Genomic DNA, 15,000 nt, shown 5'->3' on the forward strand with positions numbered 1-15,000 from the left:
AAATCAGGTGCGACAACCGGGTTCGACGAACAGTTCAGCCGTATAAACCCCGCTTAACTCTTCTTCTTCTTACCTGGCCTGGCAGAGCTCCTGGGTTCATGTCTTTCTCGAACAGTTGAGAAGCGTAACCCTTATTGTCTCCTGATATGAGGGTGTTGGTGTTATTCATCGATGTAGGATGAACTGCGAACCAGTTAATCATTCCTAGGAGGGATGAGAGATTTATTGATAATCCACGAGTTAATATATAGAGAATTAATTCGATTCAAGTGAATTAACATACACATACATACACAGGCATAATTTCTGCAATCGTGGTATTGTTTGTTGGGCAGGTTAGCATGAGTCTTGTGTCTTACTTTGTCTGTTGTTTATTTGCAATTGTGATATATATTTTTTCTTTTGTTATATTACAGTATATTCTCTACTCTATTTTTCTCTTCAGTGGGCTACTTTTCTTGTTAGGGCCCTTGGGTTTGTAACATTTTAGGGTTGTAGCTTGGCTTGTAGTGATAATAATAATAATAATAATAATAATAATAATAATAATAATAATAATAATAAATGCACCTGAACATGCTATTAGATGCAACTTGCAGTTATTAATTTTTTTTTTCAAAAGTTTCTGGAAAAACAAAAATACTTCTTATATCTTTTGAGAATGAAGTTGTGAAGAATTAGTTAAATTACTCCATATTACAACATAAATTTAAAACTGAAAGTCGGAAAAGAAAAACGTTGCAAGGTAGATTGAGAATTGAAAGAAATTATAAATATTCACATTCTGTTTGAAGAAAATGTTGAAGTTTGGTTTGGGTATAGCAAGAAACAATTCACTGAGGGCAAAAGGGCTGTCTTATAGATAAGAATAAACATTCCTTATTATACTTCAGTGAATGTTTCTCATTAGTGAATGTACAGTCAAGAATGACAGTCACATTTCTAAATGAATGTCATGTAGCCAAAGAAACTATCAATCGAAGGATCTGGGTGGAGAGGGTCTAGCTCCTAGATCTAGCTGAAGAAACTTTATTAATCAGGCTCCTAGACCTAACCGAAGAAACCTTAGCAATCAAGCTCCTAGACCTAGCCGAAGAAACTTTATTAATCAGGCTCGTAGACCTAACCGAAGAAACTTTATTAATCAGGCTCCTAGACCTAACCGAAGAAACTCTAGCAATCAAGCTCTTAGACCTAACTGAAGAAACTTTACTATTCAAGCTCCTAGACCTAACTGAAGAAAGTTAATCAATCAAACTCCTAGACCTAGCCGAACAAACTTTAATCAATCAAGCTCTTAGACCTAACTGAAGAAACTTGATTAATGAAGCTCCTGGACCTAGCCGAAGAAACTTTAGCAAACAAGCTCCTACACCTACCTGAAGAAACTTTATTAATCAAGCTCCTAGACCTAACTGATGAAACTTAATCAATCAAACTCCTAGACCTGGCTAAAGAAACTTTAATCAATGTAGCCGAAGAAACTTTAATCAATGAAGCTCCTAGACCTGGCCAAAGAAACTTTAATCAATGAAGCTCCTAGACCTACTGAATATCTTACCCATATCAGTTCCATCCTCGGCCACGAATTTGAGAAGCGTCATTGTCTTGTCGGTGTCGTAGGCGTACTTGGCTCTCTCCTCTTCAGGATTGTTGAGATACCCGGTGGGCGAACGATTGATGGACGAATCCAGCAACTCACCGCTGGACACGTACAGGTGTCCGGGACGCACGTTTTCGTGCGCCATTTCGATGCTCTAGGAGAAAAACGATATTAGTTCAGCATGTGTCCCCATCCAAATTGCACTAATAATAATAATAATAATAATAATAATAATAATAATTCAACAGAACTAACCTTGACGACTCCTTCAACCATGGCATCGAATGTTTCCTGAATGAATCCCATACACGTGATATCGAAGAGGAGGTACTGTAGAAATCCTGCAGGACCTGAATGGGTGTGCGTGCAACTCAACAGTAAGTTGTCATGGTCGTACATGTCACCGTACGACATCTGTAGCCTTTTCACGACCTGAAAACAGTGGAGAGATAGTCATCAGTTCGGCGCATGCGCAGACACACTCCGTGAAGTGGTACATCTTACGGGGAAAATGGGGGTTTATGGATTACGGGGCTAAATGCTAGCTGGGAATAGAAATTTCGAAAATAATGGCAAGGAGAGAGGTGTAGAAACTAGTACGCAGTATGGCACACACACACACACACACACACACACACACACATATATATATATATATATATATATATATATATATATATATATATATATATATATATATATATATATATATATATATATATATGTATGTATGTATGTATATGCATACATACACACACACACACACACACACACATATATATATATATATATATATATATATATATATATATATATATATATATATATATATAGATATGCATTTCTTGTAACTGTGACTATGAGGGCCAATGTGTATTGGTCAAAATATTGAGATTAATTTGACTTCCTTTGCTTCTTGTAATTTTTAAAGAAAACTTGAAATATATATATATATATATATATATATATATATATATATATATATATATATATATATATATATATATATATATATATATATATATATATATATATATATATAGGCAAATGTTACAGCAATCATTGTCATTTGAAGCTTCAAATACCTTGGTGTAAGCTGTACAGATATAATAAACGGAAAGCAATAGTAATTGTTTCTTCAAACAAAGTCTCACGTCGGATAATCTAAGAAACTACAGAAATACGAGACTTTCTGTAGCTATAACGTAGACGCCACTAACCCAATCGCCTTCAATGAAAACTCTCAGAGATTTTTTATCCTCAATATATATATATATATATATATATATATATATATATATATATATATATATATATATATATATATATATATATGTGTGTGTGTGTGTGTGTGTGTATGTATGCATATATATATATATATATATATATATATATATATATATATATATATATATATATATATATATATATATATAAACGTCATTACTACATTCATTTTCTCTCTAATAAGGCTATTACAGGTGTGATTAGTGCTGTGAGCTTAAGGGTCCCAACGTGCTTCTGATGAGCTATCTGTGTATGTAATGACAGGACCAGTATTTGACAAACTTTGCTAGCAATGGGTCTATCCACGATTTAGACCCATTATATAGCAAAGTTCCTCAAACATTGCTCTCTTCATTCACCCACATAGATGCCTCATAAGAAGCACGTTGAGCCCCCATTTACTCACAGCACTAATCACAGCCCTAATAGCTCTTTCACACCAATATCATCTTTCCCACCGTAATCCCTACATTAAGGGGTCGGTCCATGATACGTCTTTTCCAATGTCATAGCCTCTGTACTACGGTCTTCCACTGTCTTGGGTTAGAGTTCTCTTGCTTGGGGGTACACTCGGGCATACTATTCTATCTTATTTCTCTTTCTCTTGTTTTGTTGAAGTTTTTATAGTTTATAAGGCGATATTTATTTTAATGTTGTTACTGTTCTTAAAATATCTAATTTTTCCTTGTTTACTTTTCACACTGGGCTATTTTCCCTGTTGGAGCCCCTGGGCTTAAGGCATCCTGCTTTTCCAACTAGGGTTGTAACTTAGCAAGTAATGATAATAATAATAATAATAATAATAATAATAAGGCCTCCTCTTTCACCAAACCCCTTCTTTCCATCTTATTTCTGCCTCCCTTTCGATCTTCTCCTCACAACAGGTTCCTCCTAAGCCCTCTTCACAACCCATCCTCACCACGTGTTCACACCATCTCAGTCGTGACACCTTTGAAACCTTCACCATGCCTGCCATTTTTATCTCATCATTTTTCTTTCACACCAAAATATGACCTTTACCAAATCTTTGTAAACTCTTCTAGAACTTCTCGCCCTCCCAAAGCATACCTATTCTGAATTAGATGATATACTCACCAACGTATTGTTATGCTTTTATTTCACTTGATAAAACCATCTAAGTATAATCAGGTTAATTTTTCCACTTATGAGATTCATCTGAAGAGCTTGGAGTTTTTCCTATTTTATTCGAATTCATCATCAATACTTCACTTCCATAAAGGAGAATTGGCTCAACAATCCTATCATATATTGTGACCTTGACTTCCTAGACTATATATATATATATATATATATATATATATATATATATATATATATATATATATATATATATATATATATATATATATACAGTATATTAGTTCCCTAAAATTTCAACTGGTTTCCACATGGCACTTGAAGAGTTGGATGACCCAGGCCTACATGGCTGAGGACTATGAAGCGTGAAGTAGATGATGAATGGAGAAGTATTGAATTAAAAGCTCAAGATAGAGACGACTGGCGAAATCTAACCGAGGCCCTTTATGTCAATAGGCGTAAGAGGGGATGATATATATATATATACATATATATATATATATATATATATATATATATATATATATATATATATAGAGAGAGAGAGAGAGAGAGAGAGAGAGAGAGAGAGAGAGAGAGAGAGAGAGAGAGAGAGAGAGAGAGAGAGATAGATGTAAAATATTTATGACCACATTGTAAAGTACAACATTCATCATAACATGTAATGTACGCACAGACAACTTTCAAGGTGACGTAAAAAATCCCTCAAATGGAAGAATGGCAGAATAAATACCTATATAGATCTATCTATCATCTGTCTATCTATAAATCTATCTCACTTTCGTCATTGCTTCTATAAAACCTATTGATTATCTATCTCTACTTTCTAAAGCATTTTGTAGGCTAACGCTCTCTCTCTCTCTCTCTCTCTCTCTCTCTCTCTCTCTCTCTCTCTCTCTCTCTCTCTCTCTCTCTCTCCATACTAAATCACCCAACTAAAAATGCAAAAACACTAAAGCTCAGCTTTCGCTCTAAATGTTCATAGGATTCGCTCTATAATAACCAAACCGTTTCCGTCAAATCATTCTCTCTCTCTCTCTCTCTCTCCTCTCTCTCTCTCTCTCTCTCTCTCTCTCTCTCTCTCTCTCTCTCTCTCTCTCTCTATACGTCATCTGGCGATGCGCTTCAATGCCATGTTAAGTTACTCGTGAGAGTTTCCGCTTTCAAAAGCAATATTTTATACCGTCGTTTTCTGTAAATTATGGAACGCTTGGATGTAGCTTATATATATATATATATATATATATATATATATATATATATATATATATATATATATATATATATATATATATATATATATATGTGTGTGTGTGTGTGTGTGTGTGTGTGTGTATTCATCATCAGTCACTACTAGTCCTCTGCAGGACAAAGGCCTCAGACACGCCCTTTCACTTGCGTCTGTTTATAGTCTTTCTGCGTCAGTCGACGCCTGCAAGCTTCTGTTTCGTCAATCCATGCGTATGCACACACACATACACACACACACATATATATACTGTACATATATATATATATATATATATATATATATATATATATATATATATATATATATATATATGTGTGTGTGTGTGTGTGTGTGTGTGTGTGTGTGTGTGTGTGTTTCAACAACTAAAACTGTTTCTAGTCCACTGTTGGATATAGGCCACAGACATGTCCTTATTCATGTCTGGGGTCTGGCCAGGTTTCATCATCAAGCTGGCCAATTGCAGATTGGTGATGGGGGAGATTTTTGTCTGATCGCTAGCCCAGTGAGGAAAATGAATAAGGAAATGAATAAACTATAAGAGAATGAGCCTAATGAATAAAGAATATACAATATATCTTGATCAGTAATATGCCATATATAAACTATTAAAAATTGAGATGTGATTCAGCAGCTGAAAACCAGGTAGGAGAAAAATAGGTCTACTCCAAACAAGGTAGAATGAAATAATTAAAAATAAAAGCTTCGGAATAGATTGATCACCAAAATTCTTAAAGGACTTTATCAATTATCCATTTTCATGCAATTGAAGAAGAAATGGATCAAATGTGTTAATTTACTATCAAACCTTCAAAAACCTTTGAGCGGCAGAGTACATTTGTGAAAGATTAATGGTCTAGGCATAGTCTCTCTCTCTCTCTCTCTCTCTCTCTCTCTCTCTCTCTCTCTCTCTCTCTCTCTCTCTCTCTCTAAAATTACTTTTGGAAAATATAATAATCTAAATATTTAGTATAACGTTGAGCTGTATCTTTCAATTCATAGCAATATGTGTCATTTCTCTTTCCGCATGTGTGTGTATGTGTAAAGAGAATTCATCATAATACACCTGGCTAAGGATGAAATTAAATTCATGTATTGAAAAATGTAAAGATCATTAAGGTTTCAACCATTACATTAGTTCAAATGGAAATACAGTTAAAGATATCTAAAAACCTAGTACTAGTACGGGCAATGTACTCTCACACATTGCATATAAAATTTTCCAAGTATTTTTCTCCCTTATTCGTTTGTTTACAAACCGGAAATTGTATAAATTCTAAGTTATTAATCTTTTTATTATGGAAGATATAAACATTTGCATATAAATAACTACTGTATTAACATTTAGGCAACAGTTTTGTAGTACTACGACAAACTTTCTCACGCGATGTTTATCGAAATAAGTCATCAATCTATCTATTTTAACGTATGTCTATTAGTAAAGATAAAAATCCTGAACAAAGAATACAATACTAAAAATGTTCACTCCACAGACCTCAAGGACTCCATCTTTGGGGATGAGCTTCATCACCATCTCCTCCCACTATTGACGCAAAGGGCCTCGGTTAGGTTTCACCAGTCGTCTTTATCTCAAGCATGTAGGCCTGGGTCTTCCAACTCTTCTAGTGCCTTGTGGGGCCCAGTTGAAAGTTTGGTGAACTAATCTCTCTTGGGGAGTGCGAAGAGCATGCCCAAACCATCTCCATCTACCCCTTATCATGATCTCATTCACATATTGCACTCAAGTAATCTCTCTTATCTTTACCTTTCTAATTCTGTCCCGCCTTTTAACTACCAATATTCTTCTGAGAGCTTTGTTCTCAAATCTACAAAATCTGTAGGATATTTCTTCATTGTCATGCCACGACTCGTGTCCATACAGTAACACCAATCTTACTAAACTGATATATAGCCTGATATATTACATATAAAAATATGTAATTTCAGGCGATTTGATTTCTAAATTTTACTTAACCTAGCCATTGTCTTTTTCCTTTTTTTTTTCAATCATTCATTGAAATCAAATTCTAAAGATCTAGTATTAGAGTTCTTAGTTCCTAAATATTTAAATAATTCTATTTCATTAATCCTTTCCCCTTCCAGTGATAATTCATCTTCCATTTCACATTTGAATTTACTTATTTCCAGTTCAATTGCTCCTGGTAGTGTCGAGAAGCCCTTCACTGGCGGCAACTACTTCAGAGTTCAGACACACTGAGACACCATGGTGTTCCCGCATTCAGTCACTCAAACTTAAAGCAAAATGCAAATCAGCACTCAGACACATTAAAAGCTGTTTGTCTGAGAGACTCGATCTGCCAATCATTCAGACGGCCAGGCTTGAGTGAGATAGAGAGACTCACACTGGGAGTCTGGGACTGGGTAAGTGACTATGAGTGAGTCAGTTCAGTACAGTAACTCAGACTCAGTGACAGTCACTCTCAGTCTCAGAGAGACTCTCAGTCAGTAGTTGGCTGGCAGCCGACGCGTTTAGACGTGGTCTTACGCTTTTCCTGTCGAATAGAGTTGCTATCGTCGTAATTTGTTTTCCATCTCGGTGGAAAATCTAAACTCAACCCGTTTGAGAAACGAAAAAGTGACGACACGAATATCCAACAATTTGCTTGAATTCTGAATTATAGATTGTTTATCTTTATATACTTCACTTTAAGGGCTGCTTTTCCGGTCCCGTAAAGCGATAAGCGTAACCACTTATTCTAATAGATTTAAAAATTAACGTAATTAAAACGCAACATAAAAAAAAAAAAAAAAACGAAATTGTTGACGGCCATTCTGACAAGCTTCTCTATAGAGCGAACTACCAGACATCCACGTTTCACATACCCGCCCACCAACACGGTAAGTCAAATAATTTAACTAACTCGGAATCCCAATTTTTAGTATAGTTCAGCTAATTATAGTTGATTTTACAACCGACATTTTATCGTAAATGCCAATGAACTTTAATTTCACCTTTTAAATCCAATGATTTACTGGGATTATGTGTCTCTTGGTATTAATTTGAGTCGTGTGTTGATTTCTGGGTATTCTCATGCTATTTGAAATAGTGTGGGAATTGTTCTTGTATTTATTTGGGTATATATTTGTTATTCGTAATGTGTATGCAAATGAATGCGTGGGGGTACCAATTAAAGTAGTTATTATTATTGTGGAGATGGTGCAGTTATCCAAATGGTTCACAATTATATATATATATATATATATATATATATATATATATATATATATATATATATATATATATATATATATAAATATATATAGATATAGAAGTGGGAAAAGATGTAGACAAAGAAGAAGATAGATATAAAGATATATATATATATATATATATATATATATATATATATATATATATATATATATATTATATGAATATATATATGTATATTATATATAAATAGATATATATATATATATATATATATATATGCATATATATATATATATATATATATATATGTAAAGAGAGAAAGAGGGAGAGTTTCTAAAAGTTCAAAAAGGTATATAATTATTATTATTATTATTATTATTATTATTATTACTTGCTAAGTTACAGCACTAGTTGGAAAAGAAGGACGCCATAAGCCCAAGGGCTCCAACAGGAAAAATAGCCCAGTGAGGAAAGGAAATAAGGCAAAACTACGAGAAGATTAACAATAATAATATGAAAATAAATCTTTCATAATATATATATATATATGTATATATATATATATATATATATATATATATATATATATATATATATATATATATATGTGTGTGTGTGTGTGTGTGTATATATAAATATATAAAGATGTATATATAGATATATTTTTTATATAAATATATAAAGATGTATATATAAATATATATTTCATATATATATGTATATATATATATATATATATATATATATATATATATATATATATATTTACAAGCCACTACTGTGAGATTATTAGTATTATTAACTAACTTACGAGAAACAGGAAAAATGGCTCAGTGAAGAAATTGAATGATTAAAGAAACTATGAAAAGTAATGAATGAAGAATATAGAATATCTTAAGTTCAGTAACAACGTTAAAATAGATGTTTTATTAAGTATGAAGAGAGACTTGCGTCAGCCTATTCAATTACAAACTTCTGATGTTTCACTGATTCAAATGCTCGATTTGGAAGTTCATTCCACAGTTGGTCAAAGCTGGAATAAAACTCCTAGAATACTGTTTAGCATTGACCCTGTTAGAACTAACTGGATGCCTAGTACTACTTACTGGATGGTGCGGTCTTGGAAGACCGAATGTGGATTATTATTATTACTTGCTAGGCTACAACCCTAGTTGGAAAAGTAGGGTGCTATAAGCCCAGGGGCTCCAACAGGGAAAATAACCCAGTGAGGAAAGGAAACAAGGAAAAATTAAATTATTAAGATGAGTAACATTAAAATGAATATTTCCTATATAAACTATAAAGAAACTAACAAAACAAGGGGAAGAGAAACAAGACAGAACAGCGTGCCCGAGTGTACCCTCAAGCAAGAGAACTCTAACCCAAGACGGTGGAAGACCATGGTACACTGGCTATGGCACTACCCAAGACTAGAGAACAATGGTTTGATTTTGAAGTGTCCTCTCATAGAAGAGCTGCTGACCATAGCTAAAGAGTCTCTTCTACCCTTAACAAGTGGCAAGTGGTCACTGAACAATTACAGTTCAGTAACCTCTTGGGGGAAGAAGAATTGTTTTTGGTCAGAATTATTAATTCATTATGCACTATGCATAAAGAACTAATGGACGACTGTGGCAGAGAATAATATCCAGATCGGGAGTAAGAAATTTAATAGATCGTAAGTTCCTGTCCAACAAGTTAAGATGAGAGTCAGCAGACGGGAGAACAATACTCGAAACAAGGCAGAATGAACGAATTAAAACATTTCTTGAGAATAGATTGATCACCAAAAATCTTAAACGACTTTCTCAATAATTCATTTTTTCGTGCAATTGAAGAAGACACAGACCGAATGTGTCAAAAGTAAATTTGCAATTAAGAATCACACCTAAAATTTTAAATGAAACTTTATCAATGCAGAAATCTGGATCTAGAGGAGCCACTGTTCTTGACCTACTTCACAATCATACTTTGAATTGTTAGGGTTCATCTTCATGCCACATAATTTGCACCATGCGTTCATTTTAGCTTGCTATCTTTTAAAGGGATTTAGGAACCCTAGGTAGTAGGTTGGCCAGGGCACCAGCCACCCGTTGAGATACTACCACTAGAGAGTTATGGGGTCCTTTGACTGGCCAGACAGTATTACATTGGATCCTTCTCTCTGGTTACGGTTCATTTTATCTATCTACACGTAAACTGAGTAGTCTGGCCTATTTTTTACATATTCCTCTCTATCCTCATACACCTGACAACACAGAGATTACCAAACAATTGTTCTTCACCCAAGGGGTTACTGCACTGTAATTGTTCAGTGGTCACTTTCCTCTTGCTAAGGGTAGAAGAGACTTTAGCTTTGGTAAGCATCTCTTCTAGGAGGACATTCCAAAATCAAACCATTGTTCTCTAGTCTTGGGTAGTGCCATAGCCTTTGTACCATGGTCTTCCACTGTCTTGGGTTAGAATTCTCTTGCCTGAGGGTACACTCGGGCACACCATTCTATCTCATTTCTCTTCCCTTTGTTTTGTTAAAATTTATGTAGTTTATATAGGAGTTATTTAGTTTAATGTTACTCTTCTTGAAATGTTTTTTGTTTCCTTTCCTCACTGTGCTATTTTCCCTGTTGGGGCCCCTGGGCTTATAGCATCCTGCTTTTCTAACTAGGGTTCTAGTTTAGCATTTAATTATAATAATAATAATAATAATAATAATAATAATAATAATAATCTACTTTTAGGACACGGAATTGATGCAAAGAGATTAGCATCATATGTATATACATTAAGTTTGGTGAATTCCTGTGATAAATCTATTTTTGCTTTGTGTTTAATGGGTCCATTAATGTAGGCTAGCATTATAATGCCCGGTAAATGATACTACATTTATTAACTGTAAAGTAAAATATCTACTTAAAAATACAGTATTTATATCGAGTTTAACCATAGACAACGTTCAGCGCATTGCTGAATTAGATAGACATTCACTTGGTTTAAAAGATGAATCTGGCATTAGGCTGAGCATGGACTGTTGCTCTTGGTAAGGTGGTTTAAATTAGGCCCATGTCATATTTTAGGACGATTCTTTCATCCAGAACAGCCTTCGTTAGAGCTATCCATTTTGTTTAGATTAAGACGACCTTATGTAAGCGTGAACTCTTGTGCATTAGGAGCTCATAGGCCTATGAGAGGTTAAGTTTGGGTGTATGAAACAGGACGATGTGGATTCCTGGACAAAGGTTAATTCATACATAGCGAGTTTTTGATGGTACAAAATTTAGTGTGTGTATATATATATATATATATATATATATATATATATATATATATATATATATATATATATATATATTGCATTCTTTTTTTCCCTCCAGTGCCTTCTGTCAAAAACACCCTTTTCTAGCAAAGCTCTTCTCTCCATATCATCCTTCACCCTATCTCGCCATCTAATTCTCTGCCTTCCTCTCGACCCCCCCCCCTCCCCCTCATAGGTCCCACCCTTCACCAAAGACTCATTTTTCCAGCAGTAATTGTCACAACTCTTCATTTCTGATCTCTTCACTTAACACATCCACGACCAGCACAAATAAAAACTGGCTTTATGCTGACCTTGGTGTTATATAACACTAACTTCGACAGTTTCCATGTCCCCAGCAGCTATTATTACTTTTGTCCTTGTTCTTTTGTGTACCATCTCTACCATTCTAACCAACTTCTCCGGGACTTTGCTCTTCCTCAAGCACCAAAACATCACTACTCAAGAACTTTCACTCATTGTTCTGTTAGTTTAATTCCCTTGTTATTACTGCATTCCTTGACACCGCCTTTCTGTTTGAATATAGATACAATTAGACCTTTCTCCCAGTCTTTAGGCATTATTTCTTCTTCCCATATCGTTCTTCCCCCTTGTATCAAGTATCTTGACCATTTCAATTTGAAACTCTGATGGACTGGTGCTTTACCATTTTTCGTTTTATTAATGCCTATAATTTGTGTGTGATGGTTTGCCACCAACACACTTGACTCCCATACTTTTCAAAATGGCCAGTGAGGAAGCAATCGCTTGTCTTTTTGGATATGAGTTTATTTCGATTTTAAATTCAAATCTGAAACCGTTTATATGGATTGCATTTATTTCTCTCATGGTAGTCGAATGGATAAAGTTATTTTTTTCAAGTTTTGCATTGTTTAATATATTTATATGTATCCTTTAATCACACGAACAACTAACACCCAAATGTGAATTATTATTATAAAAAATCTTCTTATTAGGGCTACGCCCTTTGCTTCGTGGAATTGGAAATACTGTAGATCATTGATCTTCTTGACACAGCCATCGAGAAAGATATACCTCAAGTTAATATCGATTCTACCACCAGTTTTCTTTCTCACCGCTATCCCTACATTAATGGGTAGTTGCCACATTATTATTATTATACTTGCTCAGCTGCAACCCTAGTTGTAAAAGCAGGGTGCTATAAGCCCTGGGGCTCCAACAGGGAAAATATCCCAGTGAGGTAAGGAAACAAGGAAAAATTAGAAGAGTAACAACATTAAAGTAAATATCTCCTATATAAACTATAAAAGCTAACAAAACAAGAAGAGAAATAAAATAGAATAGTGTGCCCGAGTGTACCCTCAAGCAAGAGAGCTCTAACCCAAGACAGTGGAAGACCATGGTACAGAGGCTATGTCACTACCCAGGACTAGAGAACAATAGCTGGATTTTGGAGTGTCCTTCTCCTAGAAGAGCTGCTTACCATAGCTAAAGAGTTTCTCTCTGGCATGGTTTATACTTTGACAGTGTGTTTTACGATCGCATGCCTTTGTAGTCATCAACCACAGTCATTGGCAGTGGGTCTAACCTTCGACTTAATAGCCCAATTGCAATGTAGCAGTTTCCACAATTTGGGTGTGGGCTAAAAAGCAACACTACAAGGCAGCAGCTGTCCTTTTAGTCTCTTTCTACGACACGCAGGAATTTAGTTTCTGTACTTAAATGGAAATCGATGCATCTTGGTAAGGGTAGATGAGACTAGCAATGGTAAGCAGCTCTTCTAGGAGAAGGCCACTCCAAAATCAAACCATTGTTCTCTAGTCTTGGGTAGTGTCATAGCCTCTGTACCATGGTATTCAACTGTCTTGGATTAGAGTTCTCTTGCTTGAGGGTACACTCAAGCACATAATCTATCTTATTTCTCTTCATGTTTTTTTCAACTTTTTGGAGTTTCTATATGAAAGATCCAATTTAATGTTGGGACTGTTCTTAAACTATTTTATTTTGATTGTTTAATACATATCTTGTAGTTTAATTGTTTCCTCGATTCCTTTCCCTACTGGGCTACTTTCCCTGTTTGAGGCCTTGGGCTTATAGCATCTTGCTCTTCCAGCTAGGGATATAGCTTAACTTATAATAATAATGAGCAGGGCGGTTACAACACGAGACTGTATGACAGCTCGTCAATTCCTCGAGAGATCCTACTGCCCTCTTAGCTTTTTTTTTTTTCTAAAGAAGAAGAAGAAGTACGTACTGTTTATCTCTTTCTATTTTAGTTGTCAGGAATTTCATCATGCTCGTTTTCGTGTCTTTAATGTATGCTGTTAAATTTTATAAATGCATTGAATACCATGTCTCTGTTAATTTTTTGACTACATATTCAAAATTAACCAGTTATTTCCAAAATAGTCATTCGTATTCATGAAGTAATACACGTGATTACACACACACATGTATATATATATATATATATATATATATATATATATATATATATATATATATATATATAGATATATTTATATTTATATATTTATTTATGTATATACATATATATATATATCTATATATATACATATATATATATATATATATATATATATATATATATATATATATATATGTGTGTGTGTGTGTGTGTGTGAGTGTGAGTGTCATGTACGTTTTATTCTCATATTGCTTTATCCTTTTAACTATTTTTCGGATATTATTTGTTTGTGTGGCATTATTTGGCTCTTTCTCTATAATTAAACAGAAGAGAGAGAGAGAGATAGAGAGAGAGAGAGAGAGAGAGAGAGAGAGAGAGAGAGAGAGAGAGAGAGAGAGAGAGAGAGAGAGAGAGAGAGAGATATAGTATCACTGATATAGATTACCACTTAGATCCTGTTTGATGAAAGCGGGAATTATAATTGAAGGAAAAACAGTTGGAATTCCCTATTGAAATCATTATCACCATCATCATCCTGACCTTAATTACCCTTAATACAGGATAGAAAATAATGTTAATGATATCCTCTCTGACTGACGTCTCTTTTCATAATAATGGACTGACGTAATGATTTGTAAACGTCAGACAATGACAACAATAACAAGCGAGATTAGTTCACCAAACTTTCAACTGGGCTCCGCAAGGCACTAGAAGAGTTGGAACACCCAGGCCTACATGGCTGATGACTATGAAGCGTGAAGTGGGAGATGATGAATGGAGAAGTATTGATTTAAAAGCTCAAGATAGAGACGATTGGCGAAATCTAACCGAGGCCCTTTGCGTCAATAGGCGTAGGAGATGATGATGATGTATGTATGTACAGTAT

At 34.4% G+C, this 15,000-nt stretch overlaps 2 protein-coding genes across 4 annotated transcripts in view; one reads left to right on the forward strand and one right to left on the reverse strand.

Annotated features, from left to right (window-relative positions):
• CDase (neutral ceramidase) overlaps positions 1–15,000 on the reverse strand; it is a 255,835-nt gene that overhangs the window by 11,482 nt on the left and 229,353 nt on the right. For all 3 annotated transcript variants that reach the window (XM_068371039.1, XM_068371038.1, XM_068371037.1), the window contains exons 4-6: positions 1,859–2,035; positions 1,562–1,757; positions 74–204 (exon numbers count right to left, since the gene is read on the reverse strand). In XM_068371039.1, coding sequence (XP_068227140.1) covers positions 74–204; positions 1,562–1,757; positions 1,859–2,035 — 504 coding nt within the window. The remainder of the gene's footprint in view (positions 1–73; positions 205–1,561; positions 1,758–1,858; positions 2,036–15,000) is intronic.
• LOC137638717 (prolyl 4-hydroxylase subunit alpha-1-like) overlaps positions 7,697–15,000 on the forward strand; it is a 200,162-nt gene continuing 192,858 nt past the window's right edge. The window contains exon 1 of the mRNA XM_068371041.1: positions 7,697–8,096. The gene's annotated coding sequence lies outside the window, so the exon portion shown is untranslated. The remainder of the gene's footprint in view (positions 8,097–15,000) is intronic.

The sequence above is a fragment of the Palaemon carinicauda genome, chromosome 3, assembly GCF_036898095.1.
Source record: "Palaemon carinicauda isolate YSFRI2023 chromosome 3, ASM3689809v2, whole genome shotgun sequence".
In the NCBI taxonomy this organism is placed as follows: domain Eukaryota; kingdom Metazoa; phylum Arthropoda; class Malacostraca; order Decapoda; family Palaemonidae; genus Palaemon; species Palaemon carinicauda.